This window comes from Mustela lutreola, chromosome 2 (genome assembly GCF_030435805.1).
Source record: "Mustela lutreola isolate mMusLut2 chromosome 2, mMusLut2.pri, whole genome shotgun sequence".
In the NCBI taxonomy this organism is placed as follows: domain Eukaryota; kingdom Metazoa; phylum Chordata; class Mammalia; order Carnivora; family Mustelidae; genus Mustela; species Mustela lutreola.
In genome coordinates, this window is record NC_081291.1 from 5,164,076 (window position 1) to 5,186,384 (window position 22,309).

At 42.3% G+C, this 22,309-nt stretch overlaps 1 protein-coding gene across 12 annotated transcripts in view; it reads right to left on the minus strand.

Moving 5' to 3' along the window:
* The window catches only part of HNRNPM (heterogeneous nuclear ribonucleoprotein M), a 40,780-nt gene that overhangs the window by 10,649 nt on the left and 7,822 nt on the right, over window positions 1–22,309 (minus strand). For 3 of the 12 annotated variants that reach the window (XM_059159738.1, XM_059159736.1, XM_059159741.1), the window contains exons 1-9: window positions 12,426–12,444; window positions 12,247–12,340; window positions 10,951–11,142; window positions 9,362–9,515; window positions 8,490–8,539; window positions 7,562–7,622; window positions 3,913–4,014; window positions 2,576–2,620; window positions 2,053–2,130 (exon numbers count right to left, since the gene is read on the minus strand). In XM_059159738.1, the coding sequence (XP_059015721.1) occupies window positions 2,053–2,130; window positions 2,576–2,620; window positions 3,913–4,014; window positions 7,562–7,622; window positions 8,490–8,539; window positions 9,362–9,515; window positions 10,951–11,142; window positions 12,247–12,324 (760 nt within the window). In that variant the 5' untranslated portion in view covers window positions 12,325–12,340; window positions 12,426–12,444. Of the gene's footprint in view, window positions 1–2,052; window positions 2,131–2,575; window positions 2,621–3,912; window positions 4,015–7,561; window positions 7,623–8,489; window positions 8,540–9,361; window positions 9,516–10,950; window positions 11,143–12,246; window positions 12,341–12,425; window positions 12,445–13,346; window positions 13,400–20,886; window positions 21,057–22,309 lie in introns of those variants that run through there. The other 9 variants (XM_059159743.1, XM_059159740.1, XM_059159737.1 and 6 more) reach the window with 7 other exon arrangements.

Sequence of the window (22,309 nt, forward strand, 5' to 3'; positions counted from 1 at the left end):
CTCTACTCCTTTAATTCCTTATCATAAAGAAGGCAGCACTCTGCCCCCTTGAGATAAGGAAGTCACAAGTAGGTATCCATTTGTCAGCAAACGCCTCAGAACTCATCTTCCCAAACAAAAAAGAAAACTAAACAGAACTTGTCTTCCCAACTATTAACAGGCTCTACAGTACAGGGAACCCTCTGTGAAGTCCAACGAACTACCCAGAAAGAGAGTTCTCCTAGTCAAATATTGTGTCCTATCACTGTCTGGCGCTCAGTGACTTTTTAATTTTTAATTTTTAACATGCATTCTATCAGGACTTGACTTCTACTGATGATTGGCCCTGAGAATGATTTCTAATTAGTCTAATGTCAACACCTACCACCATGGTAGATACGTTTTGGTCACCAACTAAACATTAAATTAAATCCAAAACATCTTATCAACTTTTCCTCCGATAAAGTTGATTACACTCAAAGCTCAGAACACAGCTCAAGCAAAAGAAGTCCCTGTTGTCTATTGCAGAGGGTAATGAAGAAGGACTCAGAGTACCTGTATCTGAGAACATCTAAGAACAAGGCATCAAAACACATCCTCTCAGTGTGGCTCTCCAAGGGAATCAGCTCTTTGAACCTTTGATCACCAAGCCGAGAACTGTGACTGTGGCATTCCACCTGCCAGGTTACGGGGGACTTTGCCCACGGGCTCAGCACAGCCCCAACCGACCCCCACCCCCATCCACATCTAAGTCACATCACTCCACTCCTCTGAGCATTAACCCCACCTCCTAATGACTCATCTGTTTTGAGTAAACACTTTACCAAGCCAGACTCCTCCAACTCTCACTTTTTATTAGAATTCCTGTACACATTATGAGCTACAGGCTAGCCTGAAAGTACACTGGAAATTCAGACCTTTGTCCTCCATTCCTAATGGTGAGGACTTCCCTACTTCTTTTTAATCATCATCTAGAACCAGGCAAACCCATGAAGGGCAGTTTAATCATCAGAATTTTCTTTCTTTCCAGTCTGACAGTTCCAGTCCATCCTAGGCAGATAAATGCTCTCTTGCTCTCTGTCTTCACATTAAAGGATACCGCAGGTCAGCAAAGAACATTTAAATGCAAAACATTAAGGACTTTCGATCCCAGGGAAGTTTAAGGGAAGCAACATCCCCAGAGGTTGGGGGGGGGGGGTCAAAGAGTCAGCCAAACCCCAAAGGATTTCAGAAACACAGTCTGCAGGGTTTCTCAAGGCACACTCTCCAGCCCCGCTGAGAAGGGGCTGACGCCCATGCTGGAGGCAGTCCTGAAACGGCAGGATCACAGTGGGACTAAGAGCCAGGCTCTGGAGCCAGAGAGCCGGGATCCACATAAATCCCATTATTACTAGCCATGTGACCTTAGGCAAGTCACTCTCTGGGCCTCAGTTTCTGATGAAATGGTGATACAAGTACCTACAAATCATGTGGTTCTTGCAAGGACAAAATGAAAAACCAGTTACTATGATAATATATTTCTAAGTCGAAAGCTCTGTTAGATGTGAAGGACAGTACACCAAAATGTGCACTACGTAACTGCTGAATTAAATCAATGTATCTGCTCACAACTCAAGAGTTATCAGAGCCGATAATCAAGAGCTGACGCCATCCAGCACTCTGGGAAAGACAGGAATCTGCTCAAAAACCCCAAAGAAACTAAAACTAATACCTTACACTTGAAGACAATTTTAAAGTGAGCAAAACATAACGACAGGTATCTACAGGATGCTTGCTAGTGCTGGAGACAAGAGAAAAGCTTTACTATTTTACTGGGTAATTATTGGGGAGGTTCGGAACACAGGACACACAGATTAGTGACTAACGGGATTAACACTTACCTCCTAGGAAGTCTGGCTTCTGAAATACAAACTTGTGATTTTAATAACACTTAAAGCAATTCAGAGACATCTAATTCAATAGAAAAATGAATGGGGCAATTATTCATTAAAAATGGGTGTGCTGCCTCAAGGAAACCCAAGAGCCAACTGTGAGCAGGGGCAGGTGGAAGCAGGAAGGAAGCAGGACACTTACCATTTATTCTGCCCATGTTCATCCCTGATCCAAATCGACCCATGTTTTCCATACCACCACCAAAAGGTCCCTCCATGCCTGCAAGAGACATTCCCATTTGAGTACCATTCCAATGACACCGCTTACACTCACCAGGAGAAGAAAGATGTTTTCACAAGTTTCACCCTGAGCATTTCCTGCCAGGAATTTCCTTACGTAGTCTAAGGGCTTTTGGGGGAAAAAATGCTAGTCCCTTGCCTGAAAATCGCCATCATCAAAAAGCTAACCTGATCCAACCCCTTTAAGAGACAAGCAGAGAGAGGCCCAGAGAGATGGAGTGATTTGCCCAAGGTCACAGAGCTAGTTAGTGAGAAAGCCAGAACCAAAGGCCAAGATACCCACTGGAAAGACTGATGGGTATTTCTAGGCTCAGACTTTTTGGAAAACAAAGAGAGAATTCATGCAAGGCTAAGGGAAAAGAAAAAGGTGAGAGAAAACCATACCTAAAAGTGATTACATTTGTACTTCATTTTAAATCTCTTACCTCCCATTTTATTTATTCCAAATCCTATGCCTTCCATTCCCATTCCTTAAAAAGAAAAAGTCAATGCAAACTAAAATTATGTCAAAGCAGTAACGTTTGAACTTAAAAAAAAAGCACAAGAAATTCCAAATCAGCAAATGAACAAAAAATACCCTGGTTATGAATATATTTTAACTGTCAAGGAAAAGGGGGACGGAGGGGGTCTACCGTGTCACCTGTCAAACTATCATGTTCCAAGAAACTATGTCTTTAACAAAAGACTTTAACAAAATAATCACCACATGACTCAAAATTCTTTAGGGCCCACATACAGTTTTAATAAATAACCAAGTCAGACCACTTTAAACATGATATATAATCACAAACTGAACACTCACTTTTTGAGAAGTTTATTTTAAGGAACGTTAAGTTTAAAAATCTTTTTTTAAAGATAAAATTCCCTAAATAAAAAGCAGTTCCTAAAGACACTGAGGCTTCCCTCCCCACCATCCCTTTCTTAGGCATTAGTCAGGGCTCAGGGGTGGGGGCCAGGGGGGACACACTCAGGGCCATGTGAGATGATGGTCCAGGGTGCTGAGGTAAGCCCAGAGTTTAACCTGGGAGGGAGACAAGGGATAGCAGAACAGTAGCAGGGTGAAGGGACATCCATCCTGCAACTCAAAGGATTTCAAGAGAGACCTAAGGCTGTGGTCATAAAAATGAAATAATTCTTAATAGTATATAAATGCTTCATTGCACAGAATGAAAATGCTAAACAGAATTTAAAGCCTATTCTCACAGAGCTTTCATTCACCAATTATTGCTCACTTTCTTGAACAAAGACAACACTGAACACCATGCCTCTGCGGCCTATGACAGCTATGCTGTCTCGTAATGAGGCCCTCCACGCCTTTTTATATCCATCAATGCCCCTACCATAGTCTAGAAGCTGTATCCACACCAGGCAAGAGCCCAAGGGGTGACTGCGTAACGTAACAGACTGGCAGTGCTGTGGTCCCATGGTCAGACACCTATAGTCTCTGTCACTAACTGATGGTGTGACCTTGAGCAAGACCAACTCTCTGGCTTGTCTCCTCTTATCAAACAGCTTAACTACCTCGGCTCCGAAGGTCATGAAAGGCTAAATTGCAACGTATAAATAACTTTAGAAAAAAGGATTCAATTCAGCAAAAATACAAAATACCGCTTTTATCAAAATGAATCAGATAAATAAGGAGGGACTTCTGCCCCATTGAAATCTTTATTCCATTTGAAGTACTCAATGTCCAATTATCCCAACAGTTCACTTGAGTTAACTAACTTGCCCAGACACCTCCAAAGCACACTGTTGTTCTCACCTGCGGGTCCTATGTTTCCCATGCCAATGCCTTTATTCAGGTGATTGGCATCAATAGGCTGTCCTCCTGGGCCTAACCCCATGCCAATACCACCAAGTCCATCTGAAAAGAAAAGAGAATGTTCTAATTGTAGAGTCCACTTAAAAAACCGTAACCTTCCAAGGGAAAAAGTCTTCTACTGTGTTGTAAATGTCACACTCTGTTCCCAACCTCCCACCTCCACAAGCAAACCCAGGACCTAATTCATACTTGGGAGCTATCCCTTCCAAGACAGAACTTCTCATATGCAGACTGGAGTTTGTGGTATGTATAAAACAAGGACAAGTAAAAATCAGTTACTTGAAAATTACAGAGAATAATGAACAACCCAAACGTAGGAATCACGTATACTTATTTGCTTCCCTAAATCTCGAAATGAGAAATGCTTGATTTAAAAAGGCTATTAAAGCGCTGCCTAGGGCGCCTGGGTGGCTCAGTGGGTTAAGCCGCTGCCTTCGGCTCAGGTCATGATCTCAGGGTCCTGGGATCGAGTCCCGCATCGGGCTCTCTGCTCAGCAGGGAGCCTGCTTCCTTCTCTCTCTGCCTGCCTCTCAGTGTACTTGTAATTTCTCTCTGTCAAATAAATAAATAAAATCTTTAAAAAAAAAAAAAAAAAAAAAAAAAAAAAAAAAAAAGCGCTGCCTAGATAGATGGCTCAGTCGGTTAAGCATCTGCCTTCGGCTCTAGGTAGGTTCGAGTCCCATATCAGGCTACTTGCCGAGCAAGGAACCTGCTTCTGCTTGTGCTCATGCTCTCTCACTCTGGCAAACAAATAAATAAAATCTTTTAAAAATAAAATTAAGGGGCACCTAGGTGGCTCAGTGGGTTAAGCCTCTGCCTTCGGCTCAGGTCATGATCCCAGAGTCCTGAGATCGAGCCCCGCATCGGGCTCTCTGCTGGGGGGGGGGGGGGGGGGGAGTCTGCTTTCCCCTCTCCCTCTCTGCCTACTTGTGATTGTGATCTCTGTCTGTCAAATAAATAAAATCTTAAAAAAAAATAAAATAAAATTTAAAAGGCAATTAAGGACATCAGGTGGCCAGCAGCACAAATGTGCCCAATCTCCACCTCCCAACCTGGAGCCTGAAGGACTTTCCCAAGAAAAAACAACACTATAAGCCAGCCAATTAACGTACTGGTCATATACCATTCTCTGACTCTACTGTCGGCTGTTTTCTTTTTTTTTTTTTTTTTTTTAAAGATTTCATTTATTTATTTGACACAGAGAGAGAGAGAAAGACGTTCAAGTAGACAAGAGAGGCAGGCAGAGAGAGGGGGAAGCAGGTTCCCTGCTGAGCAGAGAGCTGGATGTGGGGCTTGATCCCCAGATCATCCCAGGCAGAGGCTAAACCCACTGAGCCACCCAGGCGCCCTGTGGGCCATGGGCCATTTTCTTAAGAGTGAAGCCTAGTGTTCTCTTCTGCCCAGAAAGTTTCCTAACCTGTGGCTCAATACCCCACCCACCCTCAACTCCACGCTCCACAAACAAGCCAGCAAGCAAGAATACAGACCAGTATCTAAACAGCCAATAAAACCTGATAGTGTAAGACACCTGCACCTTGGTCAAAGGCTTAAAACACTACTGGGTGAGATATTTTTAAATGGAAACCAAGTTCATTAAAAAAAAAAATCCTGATACCAGTTCCCAGAAAATCTATTTAACAGCTCTGTTTTTCAAATGCATAGAAACAGCAGCAAGGGATCAGAGAGATCACCAAGGTTACTTACTCCCCAAAGCAGTCTCTGAAATGTGCTAGGAGACCAAAAGTCATGGATAATAGGCTCCCTGGGGCCCAGGGTATGCCAGCCCAGGCTCCCAGAGAGCCCTCGTCCTACCTCCTCTAGGCATAAAAGTCAACAAGAACCATCACCTTGATCCTTGGGTGATCATTGCCAAATGGCCACACTAATTAGGAGAAAGAAAGGTGTTCCTTCTCTAAAAAATGTTAATTTTCAACAGAAAATTTCAACCTTTTACTCTTGAAGCCACTGACATCCCCTCAAAATCCACCTCCATTATGCTTCCGTAATGGTAAACTACAAAGGCACTCGGTTTTTGTTTATTTTTTTAAGATGTTATTTGACAGAGAGAGAGATCACAAGCAGGCAGACAGGCAGGCAGAGAGGGGGAAGCAGGCTTCCCACCAGCAGAGAGCCCGATGCGGGGCTCGATCCCAGGACCCCGAGCCTGACCCAAAGGCAGAGGCTCAACCCACTGAGCCAGGCAGGCACGGCCCGCTCCCCGCCCCCCCACCCCGGGGCCGCCGACAAAGGGATTCTTGTCAGTGTTCTAGTCTGGGCTCCCATTCAATTCTATCTGATCTGGGCCTTAAGCATTGAGTCCCTCTCCAGACCAGAAACAGTCCCTGGCCCCCAAACAGATCCACCCCAACTGCCCCACCTGGAAGAAGTTCTCCCAATACAGCATAAGCAAGCCCTCCTCTCCTGCCACTTAACCACCAGGCTTCGTCCTGAGTCCCCCACACTCGCTGCTAGATGCACTCACTCTCACCGCTTGCCTATGCTCGGGTTTCACTCAGCCCTGTGGGCTTGCCAGAAAACGTGCCTAAGGCTTCACTAACATGCACCATCTCCATCTGTGAAGTGACCAGTCACCTAGTCTTCCCTGTTGAAGATTTTCCCCTGCATGTTTCGAGTGACCCTGTATAAAAACCTAGTCTGTTGTACTTCCCATACCGTAAGATGCATCCGAGGTGTGCAGCTGGCAGGGTCCAGTTTAGTTGGAGTTGCATACAACTACCGCCACCACCTCGTTCTGAAACACTGTCATCGCCTCAAAAACAAGTCTCCAGTTACCCTTCTCCCCAGGCACCACTAACCTACTTTCTGTCCACGGATTCACCCATCCTGAGGATTTCCTGCAGATGGGGACCAGGTCCAGCCACGCTCTGGCGGTCTCTAGTACTTCGTTCCTCTGCAGGACTAACACCCCGTTCTATAAATTTACCACTTACTCACTGACCACCTGCAATCACGCTGCTATAAACACCTGGATGTCAGGCTCTCTGGGGCTGCAGTTTTCAGGTCTCTGGCGTATACCTAAGAATGGCACTGTTGGGCCATAAAGTATAACCAATCTCTTCTGAGCCCAAGTACAATTTGGTTTTAATTTCCTTTGCAGTTCCTGGTTCTTCCTTCCACAGAACACTTTAAAAGCGCCCAACTACACTCTCTAGGATGTTGTCTGCCTTACCACAAAGTAATCCTAACAACCTTTCCTAAGCTGTGACTCTGTTCATTTTGTACCCTGAGAAATCTATGGAAAAACAAAAACCAAACCCTTTTTGAAACTTTCCCTCAAGAATCATCAAGAGAACTACAGAGTAACATTGCACAAGCTCGAGGGTAAATGTAATTTTCTGGGTTTGGTTTTTTTGTTTTTTGCTTTTTTTTAAATTTTATTTATTTGAGATAGCAAGAAATAGCACAAGTAGGGAGAAGCAGCAGCTCCCCCTCTGAGCAGGAAGCCTGGTGCAGGGTTCCTCCTGGACCTGAGCTGAAGGCAGATGCTTAACCTACCGAGCCACTCGGGTGTCCCTTTCTGGCGGATACTAATCAAATTCAAAACCTAAGCCACACTGAGACTACTTACGGGGAAGTTGCTGTGGACGCTCAGGAGGGAAAAAATCTCCCTTTGGTAAGGCCCTCTCATCCTGAAAAGAAAAGTAATGAATGTTAGTATTCCTTGAAGTATAGCTTTGCAAGAGCAAAAGATGGAAACAATTCCCAACAACAGAGAAACAGCTAGAAAATTACGGTCCACCTATGCCATGGAATAACATGGAAGCATAAAAAAAAAAAAATTATAGAGAAATACCTTTTGTGTAAAGAAGGGAAGGATAAAAATATACACCCACGTTTCTATGGGGAATGACTAGGAACTGGGTACAATGGAAGGGCAAGACTCACACTGGATCCCTTTCATGTTTTGACTTTTGGGTCATATAAAGCAATTATATACTCAAAAAACCAAACTGATGTTTAAGGTAACTACAATTACCTCTTTACAGTTCCTTTTTTCTTTGTGAATTTGAGCCCTACCTAGACAGTCCTCAGCATGTTCCAGTCATGCTTGTATGAATTCATTATGCCCCACGGCACAGCCACGGCAGGGCTAAAAGTGATCACTGAAGTGCTTCAAAGGCAGCTCAAAGGCTGTCTGAATTAGACGGAGTACGGTCACAATACACATGACACTGGCTCAACATCCTGATGCAATACTAGGAAGAGTAGAAGTCAACGTACAAACCGTCCTTTGAAACCAATCACTTGCTTAAAGCAGGACACTCAACTGACCACCTGCCCATGCCAAAAAGAGGCAAGTGCACAAAGGATAAACATCCCAAGAGCTGCACAAGTGAGCAAAAAGTGTTCATGAATTTGCTCATCATACCGTACACCCTATTTAGAGCAGACTGATCCACAACTACTGCAGAAGGCCTGTGTCTGCTCTAAGTTATCTTGTACTTTTGCTAGACTTGTCTGAATATGTTGTGCAGGAGGAGACCCTAATAACTTACCATTTTCACGTGCATTGGTCTATCAAATAGCAGTTGACCATTAAACATAGCTGATATTACAATTAAGGTTATTTCTTGCAATTCTAAAAACATGCGCAGCAAGAGAGAAATACAGAAGGAAAAAATACTCCAACTGCTAACAGCCCCTCTAAACAGTGAACTTATGAGTTCTGGTTTTTCATTATACTTACAAAATATCTGTTTCTATAATAAGCATAAATGCAACAATAAACAGAACTCAGGGCTGGGCAGGGGAGTAAATGTCAGCTTATGCCTCAGGTGCAGAGCTTTGTTTGCATAACCTGAACTTCTCACCAGGCCATCCTCTTCAGTATCGGCATGAGTTTTCTGGAGGAGTCCACTGGGCCATATACCCCACCCTTTCTTGAACTACCATGTTTTCTGGGTAAGATACACAGTAACAGCCTTATCTGAGTTTAGTGACTGTGTTCACGTGTGACATTTTCCGCTGTAACTACAAAGATGTAACTCTAGGGTCAGAGAGAAATGCTGCCTCTAGAATGAGGTCAACTCATTGGAGAAATAGGGCCTAGGACTTATACATGAAATAACAATGGAATTTCTCTCCAGAGGCACATTCTTTATAGACATCTCCCTTCAAACCAAACTTCTCTAAAAAGAGAACACTGGAAAAGATCACTCATGGACATGTGCCTCTTTTCTCTCTATGCGGTACTGACTGAATCAATTCCATCACAAGAACTTTTAAACTCCACAGTAACGCATTCCCTCCAGCCACTCAGGAAATATTAATACATAAAGTGACCACCTTCCCCAAAAAAACCTATATTGTTAATACAACATTTAGGCCAAATTGTTCACCGAAGAGCTGAATTCTGATAAAAGGATACATATAGCCTGCACAGCTTCAATGGACTGTTCAAAAGTAACAGTGCCTATTCCACGACTCTTTCCATCTTTATCCTCAAGAATGTCTGCTCGGACCACCACACCAGCCATACTAAATACTTCCTTCAGTTTCTTCCAGCCAACTTTATAATCCAGCTGATCAAGAGAAAGGAGAGAAAATCCTCAATACAGACATCTTTAGAAAAAACATTTCCACTGTATAAGCACAATATGCTTTGGTTGGAAACAAACATCTAAAAATAACACGTTATTTTTATTACACCGGGCACAGGCTCAGCCAACAAAGCATGCGGCTCTGACTCTTGGGCGGCATGAGTTCAAGCCTCATGCTGGGTGTAGAGTGTACTTAATAAAGGTAATAATATAATAAATAAATAAAAATAAGTAAATAGGGGAGCCTCAGTGCCTCAGTTGGTTAAGCAACTGCCTTCCACTCAGGACGTATCCCAGGGTCCTGGGATGGAGCCTCACATCAGGCGCTCCGCTCAGCAGGGGGCCCGCTTCTCCCTGTCCTTCTGCCCTCCCACCCGGAAATCACACTCTCGTGAACAAATATAATCTAAATAAATAAATAAAATGTCACAAAAACTTATGACCTACAGTACAATTTTTTAGACAAGATTCTGAAGCCTGGTCTTAACTGCTATTCACTGTCTCTTTTCTCTAAAAGAACAGGTCAACTCACCTCACACTTTTCAAATTAATGCTTACTTTGTGAAACATTAAAAAAAACTTTTAATTTTTTTTAAGACCTTATTTGACAGAGTGCGCGAGAGGGGAATATAAGCAGGGGGAGTGACAGAGGGAGAAGCAGGATTCCTGCTGAGCAGAGAACCCAAAGCGGGACTCAGTCCCAGGACCCTAGGATCACGGCCTGAGCAAAAGGCAGAGGCTTAACTACTGAGCCACCCAGGCATCCCTAAAAAAAAATTTTTTTCTTTTTTGGTTTACCATCATCCTCCCCAACTCACTTTCCTTTAGTTCCCCTTGCAAATGGCAAGGGTATTACCTTTCACCCCAGACACAAGAGGGAGGGAAATGTCAGCCTTGCTCATGTACTTTTTTGACCGGCACCTAAATAAACCCACAGGGAATGCAGACTCAGCTGCCACTTCTGTAACCAGCAAATTCAGTAAACATGGGCCCAAAAGGACCATGGTTGGGCCTGTGACTTATCACTGCAGTGGTCACTATGGGACAAAGTCTAACCTCAAAGCTAATTTTAACAGATCAAGAAGAGAACATAACCCTTTTTCCTTAAGATTTTATTTATTTACTTAGGAGAGTTGGGGGAGGGAGAGCACAGTGAACAAGAGAGAGAAAGAGAGAAGCAGACTCCCCGCTAAGAAAGGAGCCCAACGCAGAGCTCAATCCCAAGGCCTTCAGAGATCATGACCTAAGCGGCAGTCCAAAGTCAGATGCCTAACCAAGCCACCCAGGCGCCCCAAGCATAACCCTCTTTTTAAAAATATTTTCCTCTCAAACAGAAGAACGACTTTCACAACATATTGACAAGATGATTTCATAGAGTTCTGATTTTCTAGTTTAGACAGTATTTCCATTTACTTACATTTGCTACAAATACTGTGCTTCCAAGTCTTCCAGCCTGCAATGCATGGATAATCTCATTTGGGATGTTAGGATTATTTAGGATACTGGGTGGGATATTAATCATTCCTGGGCCACCTGGTCCCATACCCATCCCACCGGTCGTAGCCATCACCTTTTGCATTGCTCTCCTGGCATGTTCACCATCAGGATCCTAAAACAAGCACAGAAGTGTTAGATTTAACTGACCCAGTGACAACTAAGACCATGATCTCACAAAAAGTGATATTCCCAAAACTCCAGAGATTGAGAAGTCGGTGGAAAGCAAGTCTCGAAATCTATAACAAGAAATCCAAAAGAACTCAACCAGCAGGCTAGGAAGAGTTCCAGCCAAAGGAATAGGAAGAAAGAAATGTGTAAAATTTAGCTCTCAACTTAACTAAAAAAAAAAGGGGGGGGGGGAAGGGAGTGGTTTGATGACAGAATTAGTTGGTAGAACATAGAACACTTCCAGATGGAAATAAGATCTTCACAGGCTTGGTATAGTTGAATCTCACTAATTTTCAATGGGATTTTGTAATTTCTGATAACCCCATCAGTGATTTTTTTTCCAAAAGTTTGAAAACGCAGTTCTACATCACCGAGGTACTCCGGTCCTTCACGTTTTTCAGGCGTTTGACTCGTGTTAAGGTCTCAACAGGTTTATGAAACTCTGGCATTGGCACTAGTCTTCAACTTTTTGCCCTTTCATGTGTCTCTTCAACACACAGAAACCTTAAACCCTATCACGCTCTCCTGAGTTCTGAATATACTCATCTTCCTTTAAGATGTCAACATTAAGTCAGGGAGCGCTCTAATCAACAAAAACTTCCCTCTCCCTCAAGGGAGAAAAGATAATCTGGCTTGGATTAGATATCAAAGTAGATTAATGATAAATTCACTTTAGAGAAGAAAAAAGATTGGCTAGGTAAGAGCAGGGTTCAGGATGGGTAAAACTGGAGGCACAGAATCCCTTAACACGCATACATACACCCCATGGGCTCGGTCTGAGCACCCCTGAAAAAAAAACAAGGCAGGCTGCTCTAAGACAAATGAGACGTTAGGAAGGCAGTAAGCGGTTGCTGAGGATGTGCTCGGCCACTATTCCAAAGTTCTTACAGGAGTGACTACCGCAGCCTGTGACTGACCCTCTTCATTAAAAATAACAAGCTGGTCTGCTCCATAAAATGTAGTCAAGGAATATTTCTGTCTTTTCCTAATTCCAAACAGGGACAACTCGACAATTATAAATGGTATCCACATTGTTTCAAGAGCTTACTTCTTTGACTTTCAGTGGTCTTCCACTCAGACTATGCTTGTTTAGAACTTCGGCAGCTTTTTTCATGCTTTCTTCCATCTTGAATTCAACAACGCTATGAAGAGTCAAAAGGAGATGAGTGAAACCAGTCCTACAATTTAGGAGGCTCAATTGCCAGTAAGTAACTAGACAATACTTACGCACATCCCTTTGGAGGAAGCCACAGACCAGTCAGAAGAGCAAGGAAAGGGGGGAAAAAAGAAAAGAAAAACATAGTAAATATCAATGACAGTTACATAAATTACAAATATGATTTATGTAACAAAGTTAGTTTTTAAATTAACCCTTCTAAGGGGAAGCTCACAGGAAATGTCTTGCCTCGCCTTCCTCATTAAAAGCTGGACTCCTCATTATCTCCTCTGCCTGCACATTACCAGCATTGCACTATAGTTACTGAAGTTGTAATAAGCAGACCTAAATTCAGGTTCTCCAAGAAATCACACAAACTTTAGATCTGCTTCTCTGTACTCAAATCAATTCCTTATCATACTCCTCCTAAATCCATCCCTTCCATAAATTAAAGCTCATCCTTTGATTGTTCTAAGCCATTCTATTGCACAACAAAATAATTTATTTTCTCTTTAAACTAGGCCAATTTTAAACGTTCAGGTTTTAATATTTGTTTTACAATTTACTGGCACAAAGGCGACTTTTCAGAATCTTTGGTTCACACAACTTTCAAATTCAGCAAACGACCAAGAGTAACATTTTCTAGACAAAAACACACGTTTTACATTAATATACCACCGCTAAAATTCCATGCATAATTCACACACAGCCAATTCCTCTGTTAACAAAGAGACAATGCTGCTATTGGTCCCCAGTTATCCAAATTGGGCATCCAAACAGAATACCAAAAAGCTCTTTGGCCAGCCATTTGGAGAAGCGGGACTCCCGTTTGCAAATGCCCTCCCCACCCCACTCAAATGTTTGGCAAAGTCAAACATAGCTACTGTAACGTGAGCACTCACTGCCTTCCTGATTTCATTCGATTCCACGCCACCATACAGTTACATTTTTCAAGTAGTAAATCCACAGAAGAAATTCTCTCAGACACTTACCCTTGACTTTCCTTCAGCGTCCATTAAGAGCTCCACGTATGTTACCTCACCAACTACAAATCAGTTTCCAGACGACACATAAACCAAGGGAGAAAAGCCAAGAAAACAATGGGAATTTAGAACAATCATCAGCAACCTTGTATGGAGCCTCTGCCTTATAAGAAAGCCCAGAAACACTCCATATTCTCTAAACCACCAAACTAGGCATTACAGGTGTGCAGTAAAAGTAGGTGAGACTCGTTAACAATTATGTCCTTGATTTTCCTCCCACCACAAACAAGCTATTACCACAGATTTCCATATCACCTTCCCTGTCTGAAATACTCACTCATGACTAGAGGCAATCCAAATCTATAGGAAAGAAGTCTGCGTGCTTCACTTTTTTTGAGGAAGGGAGGCAAACATTTTACACAATATACTTCCACAGTGAAAGCAGGTAAGCAGCACACAAGCTGCAAAGCCACTGAACTGAGCTCAGATACTAACTACAAAGGCCGTTCAAGTGTATATATGCTCAAAGGCGCCACATGGTGTGGCCAGCCACACAGGTACAACCCGTCCGACTGCACATGGCCCTGCACTTAGAGGAGGGCCACGCACTTGGTTTAATCCTCTGATGTTAATCTTAATATTTTAACAAGAGGCCTCCCGTTTTCATTTTACATGGGGCTCCACAAAATCTGTCGCTGGTCCAGCACATGGTCCCAAGCTCCAGAACTGCCAGAAGTTAGAAGTTCCAGTATCTGATCATAAACCAGAGCAGCATCTGGATTCTCTTCAGTGAATTAATAAGCCAGGCTTTTTTCTTCCTGCTTTCTCAACCTCCCCATTGAGAGACACAGATAAATGCAAATGTAGAGCTCAGTTTGCAACTAGACAAGTTAAGATTCACGTAATTCTGAACTACATAAGGGGGAGGGGGGGCAGAAAATAAAGAATTTCAAAAGATTTCGCAGATTTTCCTCAAGGTTTGGATTGCCAATTCATGACCACCATGACCAGATGTTAGAACCCATCAAGAAGACAACCACCAAAATGGCTGCTGAACTTGAAGATGGCACAAAAAGAACAGAAATTTAGTGTTAACTTGGAGAAAATCCCTTAAGCAGGCTCTCCAGAGTCAAGAAAGTGCTTCTGTCCTCAGGAATATCCCCCCCCCCCTTTTTTAAGGATTATTTTTATGGTAGTAATGCCTTCTCCAATTCTGTATTCAAGTTTGGTTCAACAGTACAAGGGTAAAACTAAACTTCTTAATGGTCTCAAGTCGCAACTATTCTAATTCCTTTGCTCAAAGGAATTCAAATTATGAGGATTTTAAAACAATAGGAAGGGAAGATTTAAATGTAAGATAAAATTACTTTTAAAATAAAATTAACAATTTTAAGGGCATTACTTATTACTAATATATCTGCACTGCAGTTGACAACATGAAGGACAAGTGTTCAAAGTCACCTCCTCTTGTCCTTTCTTGGACTGTTACAGAACCAAACCAGCACTTTGCACAAAACAGGAAGGAGAGAGAATCAGTGCAAAGAAATGGAAAAAAAAAAAGAAATAGGGACTGTTATAATTTAACTTTTGGAGGATGCACTCCAGTTGGGCAAAAAGAAAATGATCATAGCCAAGGGACAGACATACAAATTGGCTTTATTTTACTCTTACAAAAGTAAAGCGATTCCAAAAAAGGTGCAGTCATTCCTGAGGCCATGTTTTTAAAAAGCCATTCATTTCAACAGCAGCAGCCATTTGAGGACCAACAGCCTTATCTCCACTTTGATAAAATGCCAAATAGTGTCAATACAGTGAAGAGACCTCAAATTTATTTTCTACAAGCTGTTAAATACCATCTAGTAACCTTAAAAATGAATCATCGCAATATCTAACTCGACAACTGTAACTATGTTGTCGAATTCAAATACTGTTGCATTTTTAAATTTCTAGTCTATGTCCATAAAGCTGTCACTGACTGCAACCTAGACACCAAGCAAGTCCAAACCAAACTTTTTTTTTCCAAAAAGCTAGGTTTAGAAATTGGAACTTTTTCCATCTAACATTCTAGTGATGGCACACATCCAACTTCAATCCTCTGCACCAAAACTTTGCTTAAAATATCCCTTTTTGTGTTTCCCCACAAGGCATCGTTGTTTGGTAAAAACAACAAATTTACATTTAAAAACCCCTCCATCCTATCAGGTTAGCCACAGGTTGGGCAGCTGCTGTGGCTCTAGCTGGAGTAGTAGTGCTCCCAAAGGAGTATCAATAATAACCAGGTCCCTCATACATTCCCAACCACTACCCTGAGAGTCCACATCAATTCAGAGATGTAAGCAAATCAGGGTTACAGGACCTGCAGGAAGTGCTAGTTTATACTTCCCTGTAGGAAGAGACTAGCAGACCACCTCTCTGTTAGTTCTACAATATTAAAACAAAAGACCTGTTTAGTGTAGTCAGTACAACTGGCAACAAAACACTGAAGGTGAAATTTGCCACCTAGTCTGGTCATATCCAAAGAAAGGAAGTTTAAAGACCAAATCAACCAGAGCACACGAGTTAGGACTGAGAGGCAGAGTTAATAAACTGGTAGCAGCAACAGTCTCGCCCAAATGGAACTCTCAGGTTATTGATGGAAAACTACTGTTGCTCCTCTCCCTTCCTAGACATGGATGGGATCTTCCAAAAGAAGGCGCTAGGAAATTCTACTGCAGCTTTGAATATCAAAACATCTAAATGAAAGAACTAAAACTTTAGTAAAATCTAATGCCCAATGTTTTCACCTACCTTGATTTTAAAATGCTTCAACAAATCACCTTTAACCAATATTTACAGGATTAAAAACACAGCCTCAAGCATAAAACACATCAAGAGGATAAGCAGAATGAATAAGTAACCCAAAAAGAGTCAGGCGGTCACTTGGAGCTACTGTGATTTAACACACCTGCACATATTTTTGTAACAAACACTACTTGTGTCTGTATTCTCATTTCCTTTGAAATGGACCAAAAAAAAAGAGGGAGGACAGAGGACAAAGCTTCACTGAAGAGAATTCATATGTGAAAAGGCCTACAATTTAAAGGCGAGGGTCGAGGCGGAAGGCTCCACAGAGCAGGGCACGTTATCAAACACACCCCTTAGGTGGCCACGCTTAGAGGGGTGCACAGAACAGATGCTTATTTTAATTTGGAAAGCTTGTGTCTTTAATATACAGACAACCTGAAACCTGGCAAAATAATTACTCTACAGAAGGACTACTTGATTTATGGACGAGTTAGAAAATTAGTGAGCCCATTCCTGCTCCTACTTCCACAGTGACAGAAGAGCACTCACTACTAGGTTGGTGGGGCAGGGACAACCCAAGTTGCCCACAGACACAAATGTGTTAGCGTAACAGGTCTTCACAAAATGCAGGCTGAATTTTCAAAAAAAGGAAAATATGAAGGAACAAAGAGACTGGATACGGATTTTTACTAAATAAAAAATAAATAAAGTTTAGGGCGCCTGTTGGTTGAGCCTCTGCCTTTGGCTCAGGTAATGGTCCTGGAGTCCAGGATCAAGACCTGCGTTGGGCTCCCAGCTCTGCGGGGAGTCTGCTTCTCCCTCCCACCCTCTCCCTGCTCATGCGCTAGCTCTCTCTCACTCAAATAAATAAATAAAATCGTTCCAAAAAAAAAGAAAGAAAGAAAAGAAACTTTAGCTCCACAACCCCACAATGTAGGTTGTCTTCAAGAGCCAACAGACACTTTCTTTTGGACTACGGTTGCTCTCTGAGCCTCAGTTTCCTAATCAGCTGGAATTTGAAATTTACTTAAAACAATCCCATCAGGGGCCCCCGGGGTGGCTCAGTGGGTTAAGTGTCCAACTCTTGGTTTTGGCTCAGGTCATGATCACAGGGCCAAGGGACCAGGCCCCACATTAGTATTCCACACTCCGCATGTGGAGTCCACCCGAGACTCTCTCCCCCACTGCCTCTGCCCAGCACACGCACTCTCTCTTGCGCACTCTCAAAATAAATAGATCTTTTAAAAAAAAAAAAAAAAAAGGCGATTTATTAAATGAAGACAGAGGATTAAGTGCTTAAAGAAATCTTTGCTTACACAAGTTAAACTGACTGCTGGTCAACTTGGGATTGAGAGCAAACTCCATCACTGATGTTCCTTTATTCCTCACATGGTGCTCCCATGTTTACTCACTGCAGGTCCAGCTCAGGCCTGTCTCTTTACAAATGCCCCACCTCCATGGTGCCAACTCCCTGGCTAGGTCAGGAGAATAAGCAGCCCAATAACGAGCTTTCTTCACCCACAGAAGACTTCGCAGTAATGCAGCACAACATGATTTAAGTTTAAAATTCCCAAGGTCACCTTTTTCACCTAGTCCTTAAGGTCAAACACTTTTCATGTGATCCCAATCTGTCTCCAGTGATGAAAATCAGGGAGGCTGTGAGACTGTGAAAGCATCTGCAAACTTGACGTGACAATCTCCAAGCCTGATCTCTAATTACACTGGCTCTCAACTTTTTTTTTTTCAATTTAGCAACTCTGTGGTGTTCACAGCAACCATTTGTCCCATGTACTATCTCCGTTAAAAAATCAGCATGATCAAAAGGAAGGCCAACAGAAACCCTTCCTCTGTTCCATGAGGACACTTAGGGCAGGAAGGGCAAAGCTTACGTGATTCTACAAGCTATGAAAGCTGTTTAATCCACATCCAAAACTTGCCAGGGGAGGGAGGGGGCAGTGCATGAGCCAAAAAAAAGGGGGGGGGGGGCAGGGGTAGTCTGGCTCAGAACAGAACAAAGTTCTCAATACTTATTTTTTATTTTCCTCTTTAAATTCATCACTGCTAATTTCATGATACTGCCACCAAACAGGTGGGCCCCAGACAAGCTCTGTGATCCCATCCAGGAGAAAAAGTGACCAATTCACACAATCACTATAGCATTAATAGGATCTCCTAGAAGGTTGCTAAATGTTCAAATTTAAAACAGAGTATATACACTCGGTGGCAAAGAAGGGGGGAAAGATCAGGAATTAGGAAGGGGTCCATGAGGCATCTTAGGCATGGTTAGCCTTAGAAAAGCTCCTGTCTTGCCACTTGGAAGCTACTAGTCCACTTCTGAGAGGCAGCAGTTAGACACTGTGGCATTAACAGGACACTTTCTAGACCTTTAAGTTGAAGACAACTAATTCTAGCTTATTCCGCTGGTTTCCTGAAATAACAGAACTCTTAAGATGCAGACCAATAAAGTGGCAGAGTTGTAGTAAGTCAGGTATCCACAGCTGGCCCACTCTGGAGGTGACCTTGAGACTTCTAAGGTGCTAAGTGCCCCCAGCTGCAGTAACAAGTCTTCAAAAAACGAAAACTTACAACAGGATTCAAGTAAATACTTCAGATTTCTGATAACCAACTAAACATATTATCTGTATGCCAAGACATGAATAAATGCAATTTTAAACCTAACAAAAAAAGGAGGACATTTTTGAAGAGACCTGTGTATGTGAACAGTAAATTTCTTCAGACCTCACGTGCTGAACAGAAGCATTACCATAAAAAAATTCTCTTATGAAACTCTTTCACCCACAATACAAGTAATTTAAACAGAAAAATAATTAATTTAACCTAAAAAGGGGAGCTCTAAACAAGAACATTTTAAGATTTGTTTAAAATAACTTATTTACTGCACACCTGTAATTCTAAATTACACCACCAAAAAATACACTGAAAGGGCTGAGCCAGGGCATTCGTAGCAGTATGCCGGGGAATATGAGAACCAGTTTGGAAGGATCCAAATAAACCACCAGGCTGGCCCCACACTTAATAGGAAATTGAGGTGAACTGCTTCTACATCCAGAAACGTCATGGCTGCTGCTGCTACCAGCTTTAAGGCTTCCAAAACTGAATTACTGAATGGTAAAGCAGTAAAAATGTCACCTACTTTATCCATCATGTCCCAAAACTGGTTCACACACTCCTAAAAATAAAAAAATAATTTGGCCTGCAATCTCGTACAAAATTCTAACAATTGCGTTTTCAAAGCCACATTCCTGGTTCTTGGAACTACTATACCTTATTATCAATGGAAGTATCAATTCAGCGGTTCAACCAAATCACGAGAACACAAATTTGGGGGTTATTCCAAAACTAATTCGAATGAGACCCAACTGTACTGTACAGAAATTCTAAGCTTGTATTGAAGCAGCAGTCCCAAAAACCAAGAACACTGCATCTGGGATGCCACATGACACGCCCTTCAGACGAAAAGAAGAAACTTCACTCTTGCCCTAGGAGCATTGGCAGGAATGATTTGGCTGATCAAGGCAGGAAAACAAATCTCACACCAAACGTTTTTCCATCCATGTTATCTGGAAAACTACTACATGGGAGCAGCCTACATGAATGTACACAGAAGTTCACGGTGCCTAGTACTTCTGGCATGTCATGGTCAAATTAAGTGATGGGACAATGATGGCAATGGGCCAGTCGTAATTTCAAAACCCAATGCTGGGAGCACCAGTACACATACCAAAATGGCCTATCCAAGTGGCATCTCTGCCACTGAATGTTAATCATTTGACAATTCAAGCTTGAATCTCTTTTCATTATGAATGCTCCAGAAAACCAATACCTTTCAGTCCTTCAAAAAGACTCCATTTAAGGGTAATTTGATTCTAGGTTTCCCTTGGAGACCTCAAGGCATCAGACACATTGTTCTCTATCAGTAGTTTTGTCTAAACCAGGGCTGAGCAATCTCTTTAGCCCTGAGTGCCACCAGCAGGGCCAAGAATCAGGAAAGAAAGGAAGACAAAAGCACAGAACAAGAATGTGGAAAGAAAGAGGATACACGTGGTGTGCACAGGGGGTGAGGCAGAGGACTACGGGGACAACCAGCCTCCTAGGACCTCCTGGTGGCAGCAGAGCTTCAGTTGCTTCCCCTGCCCGAGGCCAGAATCTGGACACTGGGCCGCTACCGAAGTGCGCCTGAAAGCAAAGCATCATGTAGCAGATGCCTTATCTGGAGCTCTCCGATTGCCGATCTAACCCAGGTTTCTGCCCAGGGAAAAAAGCCTAACAGTTTAAATACAAGCTAATGGTTTAGAATTTAGAATCTGAGCAGCACAAGTTCCAACTACCAAATTTTGATCCCAGGAAGACATCCACAAAATTTAAACAAACTACCTTCCCTCCAGAATTGAAAAGCTTTAAAAAAAATTTTTAAAGGAAAAACCTCTCCCACCTAATATGAAGAAATCAAAAAATTTCCTCAACACAAAGAGGTTCCCCTCAAGCTTAATCAAAGCCCTATTAACCATATTAAGCCAGTAAAATCATTTGTAGGCCAAAGGACCATACAAACCACCCTATTTGACACACGGGTGCATGACCACACAAAAAAGTAGGGTGGGTAAAGCGGCTTAACTCTCAAGCATGGACAGAACACATGCTCTACCCAGATCAACTTCCACTGACAAAAAAATAACCAAGGAATTAGCCACAGAAAAGATGACACATCAACCTTCTTACCCTACTCGACCACCAGTACCATTACCTTTTTCTTTAACCAGGTCTTTAAGTGACTGCCATTTCACATCAAAAGGTATGTTTGTAATGAAGGCTCTGTATCTTTTAGTTGGATTGGCATATGGCTCAAAGCGATTGCCTCCTCTTTTTATGTTTTTCTCCTTCCTCTTCTCATTCTGAGTAGGTCGCTCTCCTTCACTGAATTCGAAGGGAAAAAAAGGGTCCATATGTTAGCACAATATGAAAGACAGTATTTGATTTGCCAGGTTTACAATTCCACACAGTTACATCCAACACAAGACTAATATTGACTTTGATCTGACACATTCAAACTCAAGTGCTCATAGCACAGAAAGGTACAGTAGTGCACTCCTTAAAACCCACTTATCAAGAAGCCATTCCCGAGAAACTGCTCTCCTACGCCTTCATACATTCCTAGGGGCTTTAACAGACATGGGAAAAAGAGGCCAACTCCTGGCCCAAAGTGCTTTACCTTCATGCCAGAAACAGGAAAAGAGAAGGAAAGATTTGCAAGACTATATGGAACAGAAATGAGCTGGTGCCTATAGGCCCAACCAATTTTAACCTCACAAAGAAAATTATCATTTTGTTCTGGGAGAAAAATTTTTTCTTTAAATAGGAATATAAAACGGTGCAGCCACTACAGAAAATTTGGGCAGTCACTCAAAAAGTGAGAACACATAATTACCATATCACCCAACAATTCCACTCCGGCGGTACAGATCCAAAAGAAGTGAAGAAGCAGATACTTGTACGCCACACAGCAGCATTCTTAATAGCCAAGAGGTAGAAACAACCCAAGTGCCCACCAACAGATGAAGAGAATCAAGAAAATGTGGTATAGCCATACAATGGAATATTATCCAGCCACAAAAGGCATGAAATGCTTGCTGATAGCTGCTGCAACACAGATGAAGTCTGAAAACACTATACTAAGCAAAATAAGCCAGGCATAGAGACAGAAGAGAGGTTACCAGAAGCTTGGGGGAGGTGGGAATGGGGAGTTACTGTTTCACGGATGAGAGTTTCTGTTTGGGATGATAAAGCTCTGAAAATGGATAGTGGTACAGTGCACAACACAGCACTTACTGACACTAAACTAGACACTTAAAATGGTTAAAATGACAAATTTTATATTTATACTTTTTACCACAATAAGAAAGTTTCTGTTTTGTTTTTACCAGAAAAAAGCCATTTTCTATACAACCCTAAGAAAACTAAAGTCTAACAGACCCAATAGGTAAGACAACACCCAGGAAAAGATCCCACCTTCAGCTAAGGCTGCCTGCTTTTTCAGCATGGCTTTACCTGTAATATTCTTTACCTTTGTGTGTCCGGCATCTCCACACTAACACTTCATTTCTAAGCTCCACAGATACAAATTCGGTTTAAGTTAGGACAGGACATAAGTTTCAGAAGAAAAGCAAACT